This window comes from Aquarana catesbeiana, linkage group LG01, assembly GCF_042186555.1.
Source record: "Aquarana catesbeiana isolate 2022-GZ linkage group LG01, ASM4218655v1, whole genome shotgun sequence".
NCBI lineage: Eukaryota > Metazoa > Chordata > Amphibia > Anura > Ranidae > Aquarana > Aquarana catesbeiana.
Genome location: NC_133324.1, coordinates 627,146,598 through 627,169,533, shown reverse-complemented (window position 1 = coordinate 627,169,533; position 22,936 = coordinate 627,146,598). Strand labels below are relative to the sequence as shown.

General features: G+C 40.9%; 1 protein-coding gene across 1 annotated transcript; it reads right to left on the bottom strand.

The window, feature by feature from the left end:
- Positions 1 to 839: 839 nt before the first annotated feature.
- LOC141108843 (uncharacterized) lies at positions 840 to 8,368 on the bottom strand. Its single transcript, XM_073600810.1, has 7 exons — positions 8,211 to 8,368; positions 8,037 to 8,104; positions 5,908 to 5,937; positions 5,418 to 5,552; positions 3,958 to 4,122; positions 3,374 to 3,538; positions 840 to 1,877 (listed from the first exon to the last, which is right to left on the bottom strand). Exons 2-7 carry the CDS (start codon positions 8,088 to 8,090, stop codon positions 1,665 to 1,667), a joined length of 762 nt encoding a protein of 253 aa, XP_073456911.1. The 5' UTR covers positions 8,091 to 8,104; positions 8,211 to 8,368; the 3' UTR covers positions 840 to 1,664.
- Positions 8,369 to 22,936: the final 14,568 nt, after the last annotated feature.

The following is a 22,936-nucleotide window of genomic DNA, read 5'->3' as shown; positions in this document are numbered from 1 at the left end:
CTAGGGAGCCAGGTTTGGGGGCCCACAGCACAATTTGATTTTTCAGGAATTAAATACTTTACCGGTTTATGTGCATTAATCAATTTTGCTAGCAAAGTTAAACCAACAAGAGTGCATAGGGTTTGCTAGCAAAGCTCATTGATGCTGCCCATCTAATACTAGCTTGGAGAAAACTGGATTTATTCTCTCATTTAGGTTCTGTTTTGTGCAAATCAATTTGCTAATCTCCAATTAGACAGAATTCATTTTTAGCTGGGTCGTTTTTAAAAATAGTAAGGCGATAACAGCTTTTCCAGGTGCTGCTACTTAAAAGCAGCATGATGACAATTTTCCAGGTGCTGCCCCACAAAAGCAGCATGAGAACAATATTCTCTGTACTATTAATGTTGCACTTAGGTTGGTGCCCCCTGGTGTGTTCTCTTGGTCCTGCAGGTGTATTCTTCCACCCAGTGCTACTATCGTGGTCTGAGGTTCTCTGTTGTTGTGAGACTGTCCATCGGAAGCCCTTACTATGTGATGAGCCTGATTTTAACTGTCACAATGTGAGTTGCTATTTGTCTTTTCACCACAATAAATCTGTTAATATACCACATTCAGATTGCTCACTGCTGTTCTTCTTATCTGTATCAGTAAAGGGGCTGCTACTGTATATCTTTAATTATGTCCTTGAACCCGAATTCAGCTGTTAACATTCCAGCAGTAGCTTCACCAAGTTTAAAAATTATATTAATAAACTTATTACAAAGTCCCAGTACATAATGGCTCATGCAGGACTTGCCTATTCATGATTTTTATCATAGACCACTAATAATAACATAACAACTGGACACAGAAGACAATAGTGTCTATATATCTTTATTAAGATAAAAAAAATGATACAGAATTGAGGTGATTATACAGGAAGTAAGGTAAGTGATTGTGAGGCTTAAACTTATTTAATTTCTATACAGTCATTACAAGTCAAGTATAAATGCATGCAGTAGAAAGAGGTGTATTTCTGCATTGCACAAAATACTGGAAATTGCATATATGTCCCTAGTGTTATGAAAGTAGTCTATTAGTCATGTATCAATTTCTATATCAGCAGCAGATACAATAAACATTCATATCCATAAGTTATCATGGAAGCTCAGTTTTGAGCCAATACAGTAATAAAGGCCACCCATACACACTGATTTGTTACACTGGCTATGGAAAGCGATACACCACTCATTTAAATTCATGGGAAGAATCTATATCAGTTAGGGGATTTTACATCTACTTTAAGCATTGACCAAAACATCATGAAATAAAACATTAACATTGTCTTGTAATTAGGCTAGAGTTAGCATGCCCATGTTTGATATATTTTAGATTGTAAGCTCTAACGAGCAGGGCCCTCTGATCCCTCCTATATATATATATATATATATATATATATATATATATATATATATATATATATATATATCAGACATGGAAACTATAATGGTTTGTAAGGATAGGAGGGCCTAAATCCTAAATTTAGAACAAGGTTGGATACCCTGCAAGCCTTTACTTTAACACGTGCAGAAGTCCATGTGAGGATATTAATAGTGAACTGCATTAATTACATTACATAAACCATTCATTTAAATAGGAAGACAGAAGGCAGAAACAATAAATGTCATGATCCGTTGACATGTTCAGGGCTGGAAGATGGGAGTATTTGTGGTTCTCTCTTCTGAGCTCTCTTCAGAAGTGTCAGGTACAATGGATACCTCCAGGATACCCTGCAATAGGTTCTGCTTAGTGCTGCGCTCTTGGCTATCTTCTTCTGAACTCTCAGATTTGTGGCTGCTGGTGCTCTCGGTGGTTGTGCTTTCAGAAGAATGTTCTGAGGAGCTGCTGTGAGGATTCTGTTCGGAATACAAGACAAACACACTTAAGAAAATGAAATTATTGCTGGATTCTTCTTTTATGCTTTAGTTGGAGCAGTATTTCTAAACATAAGTTAGATGTTTAGCCTGTGTGCCTCCACTCTGGAGGCACAGGTGCAGTGTCCAGCCCCACTACCTGCAACCTATCAAAGTCTATGGCAGGCTGAAATACACTGTGGCTGGACAGGACTAAATGCTGTAGTGAGTGACACTTGCGTTTGGTACCCTATGCATTCTGGGACGAATGCCCAGAGCACAGAATATCTGCATTTTAGGCATGCATTCCTCAACGCATAGTGCCAAAAACGCAAGTCCACTTTGGTACAGTATTTAGCCCCTACCAGCGGCAGGGTATTTTAGTCTGCCATAGTGTTTCACAGGCTGCAGGCAGAGGGACTGGACACTGCACCTCCTGGGTGCACTAAAATGCTGGAATTGGACGCACATAGGCTAAATGCCCAGTGTGCATGTGGCCTTAGTCCTGAGGTACCTTCACACTCTTACACCATTGGTGGTCAACTTTCCTGATATAGGGGGCCTCCTTGTGATAGTAAAGTAAAAAAATAAATAAAATGTGGCTATACATTTACAATGTAATACAAAAATAAAAACGAATTACTTTTGGAAAGAGTAAGGGAAGGTTTTTTGCCAATCTGGGTCCTATTGAGGAGATTTCCCATCACTTCCTCTCCCATAGTCATTACAGGAAGTGAGAAGAAATCTCTGCAAATTAAGGGAATCCATTGGAGCCCCCGGGTTACCAGAAATAGTGTCCCCATTGGAAAATTTCCTCTCTATTACTGTTCTGGGGATAACCCAAAATTTGGGATTTTTTTTTTTTTTGCTTCCACTTTTGATGATAATGCAAAATAGGAGTGGGTGAATTTCCCTAATGGGGTAGAGGTAGCAATAAAAACCTAACAAGTGTTCTAATCCATCTCCACTCTATCCAAACTAAAATAAAGTTTTGCCTTGAGGTATACTTTTAAATCTCCACCCCCCACCCCGAATGAATTCAAATATGCGCAGGGCACGCATGCATGTATAATCTATTACTGTACAACACATATTTGGCTCTGCATGTGAGAGTGGGAGAAATAATTCTAGGTTCATCATTTTTTAAGTTAAAGGTCTTTCAAGCAATCCCTACAGCCAATTTTGGATATTTTGCTCTTTTGCGAGCACACACAGTTTAAAGGCTTAATATGTGTGGTATCTATTTACTGGACACAAACTCATCCCTTAATTTTTAATATAAATGATGAACCCTGAGCTATTTCTCTCACTCTAGCATGCAGGGTGATACCAGAATGAGGAAAAAAGTGTCAATTATATTGTTTACTAAAATGAATTTATGTTTTTTTAGTACGATAACATTTAAAAAGTATAAAAGGGATGTGTGAATTGTAATACTTTGCATGTTTATCAGTACTGTGATCAATTATATATCATCATTGAATCATGAGGTTTATTACCTGGCCAGCGGCACGTTTGCGGCGCAGGTTTTCTGTCAGTGCTTGATCAGCTGTTGTCCCGTTAAGGGTAGGAACAGTTGTTAATTCTTCAGAGGAGGAGGAGGCGGAGGAGTCAGGGAATGAGTTTGAGATAGATTTACTGTGACTTTCACTTGAAGATACAAACTATGGGGAAAATATTAACACATGCGATTAAAAACTGTAACACATGTAATTAGAAGTGTGCATATATCATAACTGCCTAGTCTCATGTATAACTATGAATGTGTTATAATTCTACTCATTGCCTGTTAATGATAATTCCAACCCCTACTAGTGACTATTAGTGATATTGTATTTGCTTGAGTTAAGAAGATTTCCGTGAATACATTTTTGCAACAGTTTTAGCAACCCCCAGGCATATAGACCCTGTTAAAGGGACAGGGCAGGAATGGGTTAACATGCTGGGGAATGTTAATATACATACATTTTTTAGCACGATAACATTTAAAAAGTATAAAAGGGATGTGTGAATTGTAATACTTTGCATGTTTATCAGTACTGTGATCAATTATATATCATCATTCAATCATGAGTCTTATTACCCGTCCAGCGGCACGTTTGCGGCGCAGGCTTTCTGTTAGTGCTTGATCAGCTGTTGTCCCGTTAACGGTAGGAACAGTTGTTAATTCTTCAGAGGAGGAGGAGGCGGAGGAGTCAGGGAATGAGTTTGAGATAGATTTACTGTGACTTTCACTTGAAGATACAAACTATGGGGAAAATATTAACACATGCGATTAAAAACTGTAACACATGTAATTAGAAGCGTGCATATATCATAACTGCCTAGTCTCATGTATAACTATGAATGAGGTATAATTCTGGAATTAGAAATTTCTAGTTGTTGTTTGCATTGCATTAATAAGGAGTCAGGGAGGCGTGGGGCCCAATCACATGCCTCCCTGATGGTGTGGCATGATGGATTGCTAGTGTGAACTGTAATAGTTTTAGGTCAATTTTAATGATATTTTTTGGGTTATATTTTTTTACATTTTTGATTTCTTTTTATATGTCTAATTAGTTCTGATATAATAAATAAAGAAAATGTGCAAAATATTGAAAAAACAATCTACTCATTGCCTGTTAATGATAATTCTAACCCCTACTAGTGAAATTGTATTTGCTTGAGTTCAGAAGATTTCCGTGAATACATTTTTGCAACAGTTTTAGCAACCCCCAGGCATATAGACTCTGTTAAAGGGACAGGGCGAGAATGGGTTAACATGCTGGGGAATGTTAACATTCAGATCAAAGACAGCAAAGAGTTACAAATGACCCCCCTTTTTTCAAATGAGTGGTTCTAATCTGACTTTTAGGTTGCTGTTCTGTCATTTGTCCATTAATAAATCTTTAAACTCAGGTGGTCATTAGGGACCTCTCTGCTTATGACAGGTCCTAATACAGCATATCTCTGCTTTCACACGACCGCTGTGATCAGGTTCATTCTTCAGTTTTTCAGGCAGACCTGATCGGATGGTCCATTCATCCTTCGGGACCAGCGGGTGTAAATGAACTTGGGTCTCCGTTCATACCTGCCTACCTCTGATTTAATCCGATCTAGTAAAAACAAATGGAAGGGGATCTATCCTCCCCTGTGTAGGCAGATCGGAGGTAGCCAAGTGTAAATGGACAGCGGAGTCTGTTAACACCCAGGCACCCATAGAGCAGAGCAGGCCCTGTCCTTGTCGGCTCAGCATAAACTGAGCTAATATGGACCTGTCATCTGCCCTCTTTGCTGAGATCAACAGGGGATCTGTGAGCAGATCCCCTGCTGATCGGAACGGAGTCCTCCCTGTGTGAAAGGGTCATAAGACCTAAACTACATAACCCTTCATCATAATGCTACTGAGCATTTCAGTTTTGGTTATCAGCCACCTCATTTGCAGCATAATAAAAATACCAAGTGATTGTCAGCAAGTGGTTGTTCATTAGGTAACTCTTGAGACAAATTATTCTTATGTCTAAAGCAGTCTTTCCATACACAGTTTATCCTTGTTACATTTACCTGTCTTAAAGCACGTCTAAGACGCAGGCTGTCACCTCTTGGTTGATCGGTTAAGGGCTCCAGTGTAATGCTTACTGCAGGGGGGATGGTGAACTCTTCTGATGAAGAAGAAGTATCGTGGCTTTCAGGTGAATCCTACAAACATGAGAAAAAAGAAGAAGAATTGATACCCAAGTAGTGTTAGAACTTTCGATACCCAAGTAGTGGTCCACTGATAGAATGAAGACCTAACCCTGACAGCCCTCCCATGAACAGCATGCTGGGGGCTCCTGTGCATGAACTCAGGAATTGTAGTTATAGAATGTATGTACTATAATTTAAACCAATAAGTGTATCTAAGCACTTTGGTTGACGGGGCAAATGAAGTGGACCTCATAAACTAAGGCGTAATGGAAACACTGAAATGTATAGAGAAAAATAGACAAGGCTTGTATTATGTGACATTGGTCCTGCAAGAAAAAAAAAAAAAAGATTATATTATAATACTAACCACGGGAGAAGAGTTTGAGTCTGATGATGTCTAAAAGCAAACGAAAAATTTTATTACAAATGTTATCTGATAAGAAAACATTCTGTCTGTAAGATGGTTTTCAAGCTTCACCTCATTTTTGAATCATCTTGAATGTACAAATTAAAAAAATGACACGTAAAATAACAGAGACACTACAGTGTTCTTACACAGTATAGGCAGAAAACAAAACCAGTATGCAGGTATGTACAAATTTACTTCTATAGCAAAGAAGAATAATTCGTGAATTTGATATATATTAGAATAGAATTATACAGTATATTATTAAAGTGATCTGAACACCACTCAATTCATTAGAAGTCAATCCCCGAAGTCTGCTGGGAAACAAACACTTCAAGCAGGGTAACCTGCAACTCTCACTGGTTCCTCCTGCTGACCTACAAATCAATACTGTATCCCATAATGACATGGAAGTAAGCATGTCCGGGATGTTCCTTAATCAGGGGGCTCTCATGCTATATAATTTTGTCTTGACTAAACACCTATGATAAATGACCTTAAATGTAACTACTGCAGGCAAAATGTAGTATGTATGTATGCCTGTCTTTCACCTTATCCTAGCCTTTCTCAATATTTTTACTGCAGAGAAACCCTTATAATTTTTTTTCAAGTCTCAGGGAACCTCTAGTAAGATTAGTCCATCTGGGGTCATTAGGAAAAATGGTGGTGGTAAGAATGTCCCCCGTTACAGGCGGTGGCTAAAATGACACCCTTGCAGCCATGCTGCTGACTCTAGAAAGTGGCATTGGACCTTGAACCATGCCGGTGCCATCAGAGAGGAGGTCAGTTAGTCACTGCTCAAGAAGCCCTAGGCAACCCTGAAGGAACCCTAGGGCAGTGTTTCTTAACCTTTTTACAGTCAAGGCACCCTTTAAAATGATACTTACTCTTGGGGCACCCCATTCTAAAATATAAAAAAATAAACTAAAAAGTATACATAACCTAGCAACATCCACACACCCAATGTTAGAGGTAATTTATTCTTCCACGACACACTGGCACTTACTAGTATTTCAATGTTTTTCTTCTCCTTCACTCAGCTAATATTACTCCAGTGCTACTGGAGAGGGGCAGGGAAGTGCTAAAAAAGGATAGCACCCAACGACTGGAAGGTTGTAATGGTGCACAAAGAAAACCTGTGGCTTTGTGTAATTAAAAGGCAGGCTTCATCCACCCACTGGCTTGTATACAATTTTGGGGCAATTTTTAGGCATTTTGCCAAGGCACCCCTGCAGAAATCTGAAGGTCACCCAGGGTGCCTGGGCACCTTGGATAAAAAAAAGGCTGCCCTAGGGTTGCACAAAACCCTGGTTGAGAATGGCTGCCTTATCAAGCTGCAGCTTAATCCTATTTATTCTATTGCCACTAGTAGGTGAGTTTGAGAAAATATGGGACAGATTAGAGATGCAAACCAATCCTAGTAAAATTAAGGCTCAATTTTCAAAGCATTATCACAAGGATACTGGTCTCTATTTTCAGCCATTTAACTGTAATGTTTAAGTCTCCTTGGACTTTTCTATATATAGCTAAAATGTTTTTGACAATAGGCATCCTTAGTCTGGTGTGTTTGCTTTATGAATTGAGCCTATTGTACATAAAAGCATGTCATTTATCACAGTATTTTATAGTACACCTGCATCAATTCAGAATACCTCAAATGGAAGTTATATCTTTATGAGCCGTATCTCCTAATGGTGTTTTGAATATATAGTGTCAAGGTGATGCTAAAACACTAGATGAGTAGGGGAGTAAAGACCACTGGTGGGCCTATATTGCAGCCACAAGCAGTTGTTACCCTTCTTTTTTATGTACAATACCCAAACTTTACCAATGCAATGCAAACAACATTTAAAAGGTTAAAAAAAGCATCACATTTGTTTTTTTCACTGCGGATCTGTCAGTGAATGACTTGCTTATTCATTTCTGACTGCATTGCTTATAGCATGACATACTTATTATTAGAGGCAAACATTCACTCTAAAAGCTGTACCTTATACAATAAAAATATGATCTTAAATATACTTGGCTCCAGGATTCTTTTGCCCACAAAAAAATTATTTTATAAACCATAATGATCTATAGATACTTACGGGATATGCATAGGCCAAGCCGACAAGGCACACAATGAACGCAGCAGTTTTCATCTTTGAATCAATATCTGAAAAATAAAAAGTGAATATTAATACCGTGCATAAGTATGTGTTCAAATAAATGGAATGAAAGCAGTGAAATGATCAGCGGATGAAGCTGATTATGTGTCTTACCTTGGCTGATCTCTAATCCAGATGATACTGCAAAATGTAAGACGCTCTCCTGCACTATTGAGCAGTGATTCTGCAAAATCAGATGCAATGTTTTGCTGTGTAAGGGCTCAGGAGTAGGAGAATTTAAACAGTTTCTACAGGCAGCATCATCCAATCATCATCAGACTTGGAGAGTGACACAGTGAGGTTTCTCACCACCTGACCTGCCCACACTCACCCACACTTCCCCTTGGTTTTGTGGTATTTCTGTCAACAGAACGCAAAGTCGTCTACACTAACATTATTGTTGTTGTACAGTGTAATTAACTAGTTTCATTCCGACGCATACTATTTAGCAATACGTAGGCAGTTTAAACAGTGATTTTATTATCTTTCGATTTTTTCTGTATAGATGACTTTCGTGGTCAATACTTATCTGTTTAGATTTCCTGGAATTAAATGCAGGATTTGTAATGACTAATACAGTCTAACCACCAGAAATGTAAGCTCTCAATTATTACATCGGATTAAAAAAAGACAAATTACAACATACAAACACCTTGATTTTTAACAATAAAACACGATTTTCAAAATTATAATTTTTATTTGTTTCTATCCCACAAGATGAAACCAACAGAGAAAAAAAAACATATAGCTTGAAATTAAATTCCACACTCACATTTTGGCCATAAGCATCTATTCACACCTGTGCAGAGCATAGGTGTTTAAAGAGTTTTTTAAGGCATATTATAGGTGTATTACAGATATTTTACAGGCATTTTCACATGTGTATCATGCTTTAGGAGTTTGTTTCCTGAGCTGGGAAGGTGAAGAGAGCAGTTATATAGCAGGAGAGATTCTTCAGGCTTACTTATTTACAGTAGCTCCTACTGAAGCCTAATGGACCAAAAAACGCCTGAATATGCCCCAGAAAAAAGGCTCATATACTTTTTGAGTGTATGGCATAGAGCGCAGGATGGTGGAGTGTACACATTGTAAACAGGCAGGAATGGGAATGCTACTGCACAAGCCAATCAACGGGTCCTGGCCAATGACTTATTACCAGAACCCACTGATCAGCTGAGCGAATGACAGAAGAGAGCTCTGTGTTGGTAAACAACTCAGGGCTCTCTACAGACAGCAGCAATGTGCAGTTTTTGTTCTCCCTGCAATGCAGAGAGTAAAATGGGCACATTGCTTAGTAAAAACAGCACACAGTACACACAGTTATCATTGTTATGCACACATGTAGCGCCTTGGCCTAAACAGGGCTGCTAGTAAAGTTAGTTGTGCTAGGTGGTAACTAGCCTGGCTAATTTGTAGTCTTTGATCAAATGGGTTTTCTCCTAAGCTTGGGTTTAACTGTGATTTCTCCCTTTTGTCAATAGGTGGCACTGTTACCTTTGGCATTAGTATGATAGATTACAGTGAATTCAGTTTATGAGTGAATATATTTTTCTCAGGCAATCAGCAGGAGTTTTATTGGGCCGCAGAGGCTGCTGGGAGAGGCTATTTATTCGGAGAGAGTCAGGTGATCGGAGTTCTTTCCACCCAGGTTGTGGCCTGGGTGGGTGTGTGTGGAGCAACAGTCGAGGTGTAGGCCTGAAGCCTGGGGCCTAACCACGTGTAAAGGGGCTCGCCCTGAGGGGAGTCTGATCGCTGCCTGGAGGCAAGGGAGAAGAATTTGACAGAGGGTCAACCACTCTTGTTGCCAGGGGCAGGTGTAAAGGGATGGAGTACTGAAGGAGTACCAGAGGAGACTCTTTATCAGTCAAGGACTGTGAAGTATCTGGGAAAGCTTCAAGAGAGAACTCATCCACGAAGTACAGTGGGTAGCTGTGAGTAAAGCTTGAATGAGTACAGCGGGTAGCTGTAAGTAAAGCTTGAAGAGAAGTATAGCGGGTAGCTATGAGATAGGCTTGAGGGATCCAGCGGGTAGCTGCGAGTCTGAGAAACCCAGCGGGTAGCTGTGGGTGAAGCTTGAAGAATACAGCGGGTATCTGTGAGCTGAGTTTGAAGATCTACAGTGGGATACTGTGAGTAAAGTTGTTGCTATAGGAGACAGCAGTTGCTACAAGATACAGATCGCTGCATTCAGCTTAAAGGCCCTTTTTCTGTATTGCTGTCTGCCTAATTCTATTTTTGTCTAGGGAGTCTGCCAATTTGCTATCCTATGCAGACAACACATTGGACAGTTGCAGGGAAGGATTTTGTGGTGAAAGACAGCCTTCACACCATATACACTGCATGCGCACCTGTGACTCCCTTCACCCCTGCACGCCTAATGAAGTGTGACCTCTTGTAGATAGAACTGGACTCCTTGCCCACCGCTTGGATAGTTGACCACCGTGAGAATATCCTGGGGTGATGAGTTGTATTTTTGCTCTGGCCATTTAAACACTTTCTTTATCAAAGATGTCTATATATCCCTGAAGAAGTTCGAATACAAAACTATGATTGAAACGCGTTGGGCTTATCCTTAACAATAGCATTCGCAGACCTATTGTTTTTGCATTGTTCAATGTCTATCTCATATTGGACATCTATCATGCACAATTATGTGTACACCAGAGCTCATGTTGTTGTTCCCCTTTTTTCATTTGTCTCCCTTCCCTTTATTCCTTCCTTTTGATATTGCTGTTTTTATTGATGGTTTTTTAAATCAATCGAAAATAAAATAATATTTTTTATATAATACAAATACATTTATTACTTGCAAGCTGCGTATAGGCCCTTGAGCGTATTTTGTTTCTCTTTATATTTGCTATTGCATTTGCTTAAGGGTGTCCTGTGCCCCACCCCTCTCTCCCACCGTTCCTTGTTCATTTTTAAAAGTGACTGGCGCCCATCTTTCCACCTTGCACTTCACCCACCATGCCTAGTAACCTGCACCCAGAGGAGGAATGTCAGCCCTCCCTGACTCTGCTCAGGTTCCCCCCACAGCAAGCTGTTTACACTGGGACCACTCAGGAGGGGAGGGGCCAGGATCGCTGGTGGGGGACCTGGGAAGAGAAGGATCAGGACTGCTCTGTGCCACTGCATAGAGCAGGTAAGTATAGTGCCCTCAAAAAGTATTCATACACCTTGAAATTTTCCACATTTTTTCATGTTACAACAAAAAATGTAAATGTATTTTATTGGGATTTTATGTGATAAACCAACACAAAGTGGCACATAATTGTGAAGTGGAAGGAAAATGATAAATGATTTCCAAATTTTTTTACAAATAAATATCTGAAAAGTGTTGCGTGCATTTGTATTCAGCCCCCTTTACTTTGATACCCCTAACTAAAATCTAGTGGAGCCAATTGCCTTCAGAAGTCACCTTATTAGTAAATAGAGTCCACCTGCGTGTAATTTAATCTCAGCATAAATACATCTGTTCTGTGAAGCCTTCAGGGGTTATGTTAGAGAACCTTAGTGAACAAACAGCATTATGAAGGTCAAGAAACACACCAGACAGGTCAGGGATAAAGTTGTGGAGAAGTTTAAAGCAGGGTTAGGTTATAAAAAAATATCCCAAGCTTTGAACATCTCACGGAGCACTGTTCAATCAATCATCTGAAAATGGAAAGAGTATGCCACAACTGTAAATCTACCAAGACATGGCCGTCCACCTTAACTGACAGGCTGGGCAAGTACAGCATTAATCATAGAGAAGCAGCCAAAAGGCCAATGGTAACTCTGGAGGAGCTGCAGAGATCCACAGCTCAGGTGGGAGAATCTGTCCACAGGACAACTATTAGTCATGTACTCCACAAAACTGGCCTTTATGGAAAAGTGGCAAGAAAGCCATTGTTGAACGAAAGCCATAAGAATTCCCATTTGCAGTTTGCAAGAAACCATGTGGGGGACACAGCAAACATGTTGAAGAAGGTGCTCTGGTCAGATGAGACCAAATTTGAACTTTTTGGCCTAAAAGCAAAACGCTATGTGTGACGGAAAACTAACACTGCACATCACCCTGAACACACCATCCATTTTTTTCAGCAGGGACAGGGAAGCTGCTCAGCGTTGATGGGAAGATGGGTGGGCGAAATACAGGGCAATCTTAGAAGGAAACCTGTTAGAGTCTGCAAAAGACTTGAGAGTGGGGCAGAGGTTCACCTTCCAGCAGGACAACAACCCTAAACATACAGCCAGAGCTGCAATGGAATGGTTTAGATCAGTGGTTTCCAAACTGCGGCCCTTTGCTTGCTTTCATCTGGCCCTTGGGGCACTATTTCCTTCCACTGATACCAACAATGGGGGCTAATTCCCACCACTGACACAAATGAAGCGGCAAAATTCCTCCCAATGAGACCAACAATGGGGCACAATTCCTCCCAGTGACATCAAGGATGGGGCACAATTCCTCCCAACGATACCAACAATGGGGCCAAATGGCACCAATGATGGGGCACAGTTCCTCCTACTGACACCAAAGATGGGGCATTGTTTATTCCCACAGATGTCCAGACCAGTGGTGGCTGGTGATGAACATTTTTGGGAGGGCGCAAACGAACTGAAAAATTCTGAAAAATACTGAAACAAAAACATCAATTGCAGCCACTGTGCCATCAATTACAGCCACTGTCCTATCAATTGCAGCCACTGTGCCCATCATATGCAGCCACTGTGCCCATCATATGCAACCACTCTGCCCATCATATGCAGCCAACTGTGCCCATCACATGCAGCCTCTGTGCCCAGCAAATGCCCATCATATGCAGCCTCTGTGCCCATCATATGCAGCCTCTGTGCCCATCAACTGCAGCCAACTGTGCCCCATCAATTGCAGCCTCTGTGCCAATAATATGCAGCCACTGTGCCCATCAAATGCAGCCAACTGTGCCCCAACTATTGCAGCCTCTGTGCCAATAATATGCAGCCACTGTGCCCCCCTGCCTGCTTGCCCACCCGCTGTCTGCCCGGCACTTACCCCATAATGGTGGCGGGTCAGGCAGCAAGCTGTGGGACAGGTAGTGCAGCGATGGCTCCTCTGTCCTCTTCTCCCCCTGTGTGTCCTCTTCCTGTTCTGCTAGGCAGTCAATGAGATTGCCTCTGCCTTCAGCTAATCAGGTGCCCGGTATTACATCCGTGCCTCCTAATTTGCCGAGAGGCGGTTCTGTGTTAGCAAAGCAAATATTCATATGCTTTGCTAACACACCTGGGTGAACTGCGAGCACGATGGTTTTTGCTTGCAGTTCACCTTTTTTGAAGCCTATTAGAGCATATGGCTCTAATCAGGTGCTTCAAAAACACCCCCCCGCCACTGTAATTCAGGCACCCGGCATCTGAAAAGGGGCCAGACGCCTGAATAGGGGGTGGCTACAGAGGCCATGGATAGATTCATGCAATGCATGAATCTATTCATACTACACAGAGGGGGTGGCTGGAGAAAGGGGGGCGCGCCAGAGCGCCCCTAATGGACACACCGCCACTGGTCCAGACCTTTTCTGCTCCCCATAACCACAGTCTGGCTCCATCTTAAGTCTGAAGGACAGTAAACTGGCCCTCTTATTAGAAAGTTTGGAGACCCCTGGTTTAGATCAAAACATATTCATATGTTAGAATCGCACAGTCAAAGTCCAGACCTAAATCCAAGACAAGACTTAAAAATTGCTGTTCACAGAAGCTCTCTATACAATCTGACAGAGCTTGAGCGATTTTGCAAAGAAGAATGGGCAAAAATGTCACTCTCTAGATGTGCAAAGCTGGTAGAGACATACCCAAAAAGACTTGCAGCTGTAATTTCAGTGAAAGGTGGTTCTACAAAGTATTGACTCAGGGGGGCTGAATACAAATGCACACCACACTTTTCACACATTTATTTGTAAAAAAATTTGAAAACCATTTATCATTTTCCTTCCACTCCACAATTATGTGCCACTTTGTGTTGGTCTATCTCATAAAATCCCAATAAAATACATTTACGTTTTTGGTTGTAACATGACAAAATGTGGAAAATGTCAAAGGGTAGGAATACTTTTTAAAAGGAAAAACTTTATTATCACTTTAACCCTTTGATCGCTCTGGATGTTAAAGAGTTTGTTACCCCAACACTTTATATTCCTGATATGTGCCTGCTGCACCATGTACTTGTATAAGAAAGTTTCCTGTTCTCTTTGTATGCTTCCTTTATGTGAAATCCCTAGTGTTTCTGCTAGTCCCCTTGCTTTCCTATTAAAAACTTGCCACACTAAGCAGGAAAGCTCATCGTGGTCAGTTCTCTAGCTATGCTGGGAACTCAGCGTACTCTTTTCCAAGGATCAGACTTGTCCTGACACGCCCCCGCTGCACAGCCATTCACTGGCAAGCTCAGTGTGCTGCTGCTTCTCCTCCCCCCAACTCTCAGGCTGAGAACAGACGGAATGTGATCACTTATAAAAAATGGAAAAAGGTTTTTATAATGTGTTTTTTTTTTTTTTTTATACCTATACAAAAATGTTTTACCTTTCATTTCTATTTTAATCACTTCAGCCCCGGAAAAATTGGCTGCTCAATGACCAGGCCAATTATTTGCGATTCGGCACTGTGTCACTTTAACTGACAATTGCGCGGTCGTGCGACATTGTACCCAAACAAAATTGACGTCCTTTTTTTCCCACAAATAGAGCTTTCTTTTGGTGGTATTTGATAATCTCTGCGGTTTTTATTTTTTGCGCTATAAACAAAAAAAGAGCAACAATTTTGAAAAAAACACAATATTTTGTACTTTTTGCTGTAATAAATAGCCCCAATTTTTTTTTAAAAAAAGCTCATTTTTCCTCAGTTTAGGCCAATATGTATTCTTCTACATATTTTTGGTAATAAAAATCGCAAAAAGCTTATATTGATTGGTTTGCGCAAAAGTTATAGCGTCTACAAAATAGGGGATAGATTTATGGCATTTTTATAATTATTATTTATTTTTACTAGTAATGGCTGCGATCTGCGATTTTTATCGAGACTGCAACATTATGGCGGACACATCGGACACTTTAGACACATTTTTGGGTCGATTGACAATTATACAGCGATCGGTGCTATAAAAATGCACTGATTACTGTATAAATGTCACTGGCAGGGAAGGGGTTAACACTAGGGGGCGATCAAGGGGTTAACTGTGTTCCCTAGGTGTTCTCTCCTCACAGTACTGTTTACATACACACACGCTCCTGTCCTGCCTCTTGTGCCGGCGAACGCTCTGCTTAAAGGGACCGACATATAGCTACAATGGTTCGTAAGAATCGTGCCGACCTGCCGCAGTATAATGATATTGCGGCTGGACAGCAAGCGATTAAATAACTGAATAATTGAATAGGTTGTTTTTGCAAGGTGATCATTTACAATCACTTTAACCCCTTCTCAGACAGTGTCAGTACAGTGACAGTGACAGCGTATGTTATTAACACTGGTCACTGTATTAGGCTTGATTCACATTAGCGCGTTTTTTGATGTATTTTGCATTTTGCATGGGAATTTTTTAACATGGATTCCTATGGAACATGTTCACAGCAATGCATTTTTGTGCCTCTGCGTTTTTGCAAAGGGTCAGGGACTTTTTTTCATGCAAAATACAGTGTTTTGCATGTAATAGAATTCAGTGGACCCGCATCCAAAACGCAAGTACCGTGTTTTAACTGTGTTTTTAGCGCGTTTTTGCCATGATGTGCGTTTTGCGGATTTTTTTTTACACTGTATATAGCTGGTTGCTAAGCAACCACAATGTAAAAAAAAAACGCAAAAAGCGTCAAAAACGCGGTAAAAACGCAGCAAAAACGCATGTTAAAAAACGCGGCAAGCACCACAAAAAGCATTGCAGAAACACTCAAAAGCAACATGAATAGAAGTTAATCGAGCCTAAGTGTCACTGGTGATGTCAGCTCGGTGTCAGTTAGTAAGTTCCCCCTCCCCCAGCGTCAGTGTCAGATTGTCTGCCACTAGACGCTGAATACTAGTATAAAAAAATTAAATCTCCAGAATTTTGGCTTTATGGGGGATCTTGCTGTTGGTGTATCCTAGGCTTGAAAAGGTGTGACCCAGTGCCCCAGGCTCCACTGGTAACTAAAATATTTTTTTAGGTGGGCTGACCCTTTATTAGATAGTGATCTTAAAACTGTACATACTGTACATAAAAATATTGAATTCTTAAAGGACTGTACTGGTCCCTGCGGCTGCATGTGGGGGGACCCATTCCTGCGATCATTATGCTTTGGTGGTGTCCAGCTTGGGGGGCAGGGAGATGTTCTTTCTTAGATACATTGTATCATCTATTGTTATACATACATTCTTATTGCATTACATGCTTATCGTCGTAATGATTGTTTGACTTTGATACTGTATGTGTATATTTGTATATTCACATTATTATGTCATTTTAGATTTACCTAGTTTATCTTTAATCTATTATATGTTTACTCTTACACATTATAGGGGCTGCTGCATGGTTTCAAGCAAATTATTTGTGCCCATTAATGATAACTGTATGTTATCAGTAATCTCCCATATTCTTACCTATTTGGGATCAGGGCCGTATTTAATATTGATTGGACCTGGGTAAACATTTTCTTGGGGCCCCCCTCCATGCTATTTCGCTCTCCACCTTCCTGCACACCATGAACTGGGGAGGTGAGGAGACTCATCAATAGAGAGAAAGCTCCTAGGGATCATAGAACTCCTAGGATCAGTGGCAGTGCTGGCGGGAGGGGAGGGTGTGATCAATGGCAATGCTGATTTCACCGACTACCAATATAAAGAGGAGTTTCAAAACTGGCCACCAATGGAATAGGGGCTTACACTGACCGCTAATGTAATAGGGGTTTCCACTGACCACTAATGTAATAGAAGCATTCACAGTAACCACCAATGTAAGGAGGGATTTACACTGACCACCAATGTAAGGGGGACCTTCACACTGGGCTCTAGGGGAATAAAAGGATTGTACACCAATCCCCTATGTAATGAGAAGATTTACAATGATCACCAATGTAGGGAGGTATTTACACTGACTACTAATGTAATAGAAGCATTCACAGTAACCACCAATGTAAGGAGGGATTTACACTGACCACCAATGTAAGCAGGGATTTACACTGATCACCAGTGTAAGGGGACCTTTACACTGGCCACTAGTGTGAATGAAAGGATTGTACACCAAGCCCCAATGTAATGAGAAGATTTACACTGACGACCAATGTAACTGAGACATTTATCCTGCATTCACATTTGTGTGTGTCAGGAATGCATTCAACATTGCTTTCCTGACACCACAGAAATGTGCTGCCCTTTAGCAGACACACAGAAGTGCCATTAATTGTTAATGACACCCTCACGCATCTGTTGACATGTGCTGTGGCACCGTGTGATTTTGAAAAAGTGTTAGGGACTTTCGTCCACATTTCTAGCGCATAGAGCAGCCCATTGAAACAATTGGGCTGCCCTACACGTGACCTACATCTTTATCCACCCTGTCAGTACACCTTTGCATCCTAAAACCCCTGCTAACCTCTGCAGCCCAAACCTCCCAAACCATCCTCTCCACTCCAACCGTCCACCCCTTTAACTCTACCTGCCTCCTCTGCTCATCTTTGCACCTTACCTCTATACATCCCCTCCTTGTTTACCTGTGCACCCCAAACTGTAATTCCTTCTCTGCCTACCTCTGCACACCCCCACTACCCTCCCCCCACTAATTTGCTTACCTTTGCAGAACAGGCTGATGTTAGGCTTAATGACCACAGTTGTAGGCAGGACTTTTAAGCGTGCCCCTTTACCTCCTCAGTGGGCAGTATTCAGTTCAGGTGATGGTGTATATGACCTCAGGGGGGCATAATAAACATATGAATGCTGCCTCTATTTACGGAATAATGCTGCCGCTATTTACATATCAATGCAGGTTATTTACATGTAAACACAGGGTCTGCAGGTGAGTCATCTGTACTCAATAGGGCAGAGCTGGGCAGCATTAGTAGCAGCACTTCACACTGAGATATCGGGACACAGCATGGGACTAAAACTTCATGGAACAAGGGAATTTAAACCAGGATAGTTGGCAAGTATGAGGAAGCTGCTTTGGGCCCCACAACCATGACAGGGTTTTGCCCTGCCTTAAAGACAGCCCTGTTTGGGATACATGATTGTGCAGAGGGATTTTATTCAAGATCTTCTCTAGGATTGGTTTTATGAAGAATTTGTATGTACAGTATTAATAAACTTAGTATGGGTTGATTTAGCCAATTTGTAACGAAATCTTTGTTGTACTTGTGAAAGTTATATATAATGATACAGAATACAATTTGGAGATAGTTATAAGCATATCTTTTATCCTACATTACTAGCAAATGATACTGCTGCTTCGATAAATCTTTATGCAGCCATACTGTATGACCACCATTGTGTTCCTGAGCCCCCATGCAGACTGAAGTGACTATAGTCATATTCTCTGTGCTGCAAGTTCTGCAAAATTTGGAATTTTTGAACTATGTAGTTGGTGATAGAGAAAACTTTCCTTGCACTGAAACTAGAAGAGCATTGAATGAAATAAAATCAGCTTACCCACTGGTACTAATACTAAAAATAAATCTCGGATATTTTGACTACATTATAAAAAGACAGGACCCACTTTGATACTGGTAAAGGCATAGACGTCATTGCTGAAGCCATGAATATGAACCTAAAAAGAGCTCAGAGCAGGTGCTGTTTACAGACAGGGGTGGTGTGCCAGAGACTACAGGTCACAGAGTTGGACTTGACTAAACAACATCAAACACAATGGGTTATACTACTGTAGTTGTGGGCATAAAGTTTTGTAAAGTCTTTATATCATGCACATCGAATAATACTTATTTGTGTATCACTGAGGAAATGCTACTTTTTAAGCACTCTAACTTAAAATAGATCTATTTCCTACACAACCACATGATTAGTTGCTAATGACTTGGAACATGGAAAGATGGACATATAAATGCTGTGGCTAGACAGACAACGGATGACAAACACTTAGTAATGACATGCCAGCCTCTAGCAGTCTGGTTGTCATGTTTCACTGCACACAGGAATATTAAACAGACTCTACGCTGTTTATCAATAGCCCACAACGTGATGTCGTGTGATGACGTCACTTTATACAGCTGCTGGCTCTCGATCCTGGCTGACACCTACAGACAGAGTCCCCGTTGATGATTGCGAACTAATCAGAGTGCATGCTGATCATGTGATTAGTATGTCAGCTCTGACATACTGATCACATGAAGGCCGAAGGCTTTACTGGTAAAAATGAAAGCCTTCAGTCTACATATGAAAATTGCCACCCTCAGGCCATACTGTTCCTCTGTGGTGTCATCTATTTATTGGTGTATTAGTGTGCGCACTGCGCTAATGAAAAACAATTGTCTGTGCTGCCACTTAATATTCAATAAACATGCAAATGAAGTGAAACAAGTGTCAATGTAAAAAAGAGAGAGAGACAAATAATTCTACAGTAGCACTCTAAATGAATCTACAAAACTCCTAAATATTAACATTGTGAAATGATCAACATAAAACACCCATACATAATGAAAAGTGTCCATATAGCATATCAAAAAATATATATGCTCCAATATATGCAAATCGATATGGTAATACAATCACTTAAAGTGATGAAAAAATCTGAAACAAAATCTCTTTGATCCACCAAAATCCTTTACCACAGTGATGTGTGCCAATTCCACTCCCTTAAGAATAAAGCTTACCAGATGCTGTAGCCATTCACTTTTGTGTCTGGCAAATATCGCCTTATTAGATGTTATTGAACAACCGCATTTACACGCCAATTTATTGGTGTAACTGTCAGATACAGTTGTGACCCACAACAAAGATTACAGGTGCCACTCAAGGCTTTACCAGGTCCTCAGCAGGTCCTTGCACGACAAACAGCTAGGAGTGCCTAGGACAGAGCTCGTCCCAGCTCAAAACATCCAATAGGGGAAAAGAAGTCCTAAAAGTGGCGAATCACAGCAAAACCCTGTAAGGAGGTGTATGACAGCCTGAGCCTGGGCTCCAACAAGGCCACGCCTCCCAATGTGTTTCACTCCGCCCCCAGAGCTTAATCATATGATTGCTCGGACTTGTACCCAAATGAAATTTATATCAGTTTTTTTCACACAAATAGAGCTTTTTTGGTGGTATTTAATTACCAATGGGTTTTCTTTTTATTTATGTAAATGTAAATGAAAAAATACCGACAATTTTGAAAAAAACATGTTTTTCTTGGCTTCTGTTATAAAATTTTGCAAATTATCTTTCTTCATAAATTTAGGACAAAATGTAGTCTGCTACATGTCTTTGGTAAAATAGTCCAAATCAGTGTATATTATTTAGTCTATGTAAAAGCTATAGAGTCTACAAACTATAGTATACGTATACAAACTATATTTATATGTATAAAACTTCTTCAAGAAGATAAATCAGCACAGAATGTTGCAAAATATGTTGGCTGTTCCCAGTCAGCTGTGTCTAAAATCTGGACCAAGTATACAAATCAAATGGGAAGGTTGTTAAAGGGAAGCGTACTATAGACCAAGGAAGACATCAAACAGTTAAGATAGAAAACTTAAAGCAATATGCCATGAAAACAGAAAATGCACAACAAAACAAATGAGGAACAAATGGTCAGAAACTGGGGTCAATGTCTGTGACCCCATGGGGCATAACATCGGATTTTCCGACAACAAATGTTGGATGTGAGCTTGCTGGCTGAAAGTCCGACCGTGTGTATGCTCCATCAAACATTTGCTGTTGGAATTTCCGCCAACAAATGTTTGATAGCAGGTTCTCAAATTTTCCGCCAACAAAACTTTGTTGTTGGAATTTCCGATCGTGTGTACAACGCACAAAAGTTCACGCATTCTCGGAATCAAGCAGAAGGAGCCGCACTGGCTATTGAACTTCCTTTTACTTGGCTCATCGTATGTGTTGTACATCACCACGTTCCTACGTTCGTAATTGTTGGCCAACATTTGTGTGACCGTGTGTATGCAAGACAAGTTTGAGCCAACATCCATCCAATCCCATAGACTTTAATGGTGTTCGAACAAATTTTTTGCCTGTTGGCATGTTGCGCTGCGAACCGAACCGGGGGATGTTCGGCTTATCCCTATATGACAGGTCCTCTTTATACTCCTATATACATGTATAGAGCCATGACAGGTCCTCTTTATACTCCTATATAAATGTATAGGGCCATGACAGATCCTCTTTATACTCCCAGATACATGTATAGAGCCATGACAGGTCCTCTTTATACTCATATATACATGTATAGAGCCATGACAGGTCCCCTTTAGTTATCATGATATAAAATAAAAATAATGAATGTGGGGGCCTTTTGGTGGGTGTGATTTTTTTTTGGGGGGGGGGCAGCATTTCACTCTTGGTCCTAGGCAGCACAATATCTTGGGCCGGCCCTGCATCTTGCCATAGGGTAAAAGCCGTGAAAACTTTTCTTCAAGAAAGACATATAATGTCAATGGCATGACCTGCAAATAGTCTGGACCTCAATCCAATTAAAAATCTATGGTGGAAATTAAAGAAAATGGTCCATGGCTCCAACCTGCAAAGCTGATCTGGCAACTGCAATAAGAGAAAGTTGGAGCTGGATTGATGAAGAATACTGTTTGCCGATAGTTACCGTATTTTTCGCACCATAATGCCGCGTACACACGAGCGGACTTTACAGCATACTTGGTTCGGCGTACTGGAGTCCGTCGGACAATTCAATCATGTGTGTGGGCTCCAGCTGTTTTTTTTCCCCCAAAAGTTCGATGGACCTAGAAATGAAACATGTTTCAAATCTTTTCGATGGACTCGAGTCTGGTCGAAAAGTCTGCTCGTCTGTATGCTAGTCCGACGGACAAAAACCGACGCTAGGGCAGCTATTGGCTACTGGCTATGAACTTCCTTGTTTTAGTCCGGTCGTACGTCATCACGTACGAATCCGTCGGACTTTGGTTGATCGTGTGTAGGCAAGTCCGTTCATTCGGAAAGTCCGTCGTAAAATCCGTAGAAAAGTCAGCCGAACCAAGTATGCCGTAAAGTCCGGTCTTGTGTACGTGGCATAAGACGCACTTTTTTCTCCCAAAAAAAATGGGGGGAAATGCCTGTGCATCTTATGAAGCGAATATAGACCAGCCACTAAATACCGGGCCAGCCGCTCGGCTCCTCAGCTGTGGCTTGCCTGCTTCTCCCTATCAAGAGATAAGCAGGCACTATGAGTCTGTGACAGGGAGCGTGTTCCCCCTCCTTCTCTGGGCATAGTGGGCTCTCTGTTCCCCCTCCTTCTTCGGGCAAAGCGGGCTCTCTGTTCCCCCTTCTTCTCTGGGCATAGTGGGCTCTCTGTTCCCCCTCCTTCTCTGGGCATAGTGGGCTCTCTGTTTCCTTATGGTCACGTGAGTCTTATGGAGCGAAAAATACAGTAAATCCTTGCCTCAGAGAATTCAAGCTGTTATAAAATCCAGGTGGTGCAACAAAGTACTAGTGGTGTACTGTAGTGTTTTTTCTTCATGATTCCATAGTATTTTCTTTAGAATTGAGTGATTCCATATTTTTTTTGCTCTGCTTGATCTGCAAAAACAGTTGCAATTTACTACAATTTTCTTTCTTTTTTATTTTTTTAATGTTCTTTAAAGCCAGAAGGTTGGAATTTTAAATGAAAATAATTGAATGAACATTTTTCAAGAGTGCTGATTCCATACTTTGTATATTTGTATATTTGAAAACTGGTCAATCCTGATGTACTGATGGTC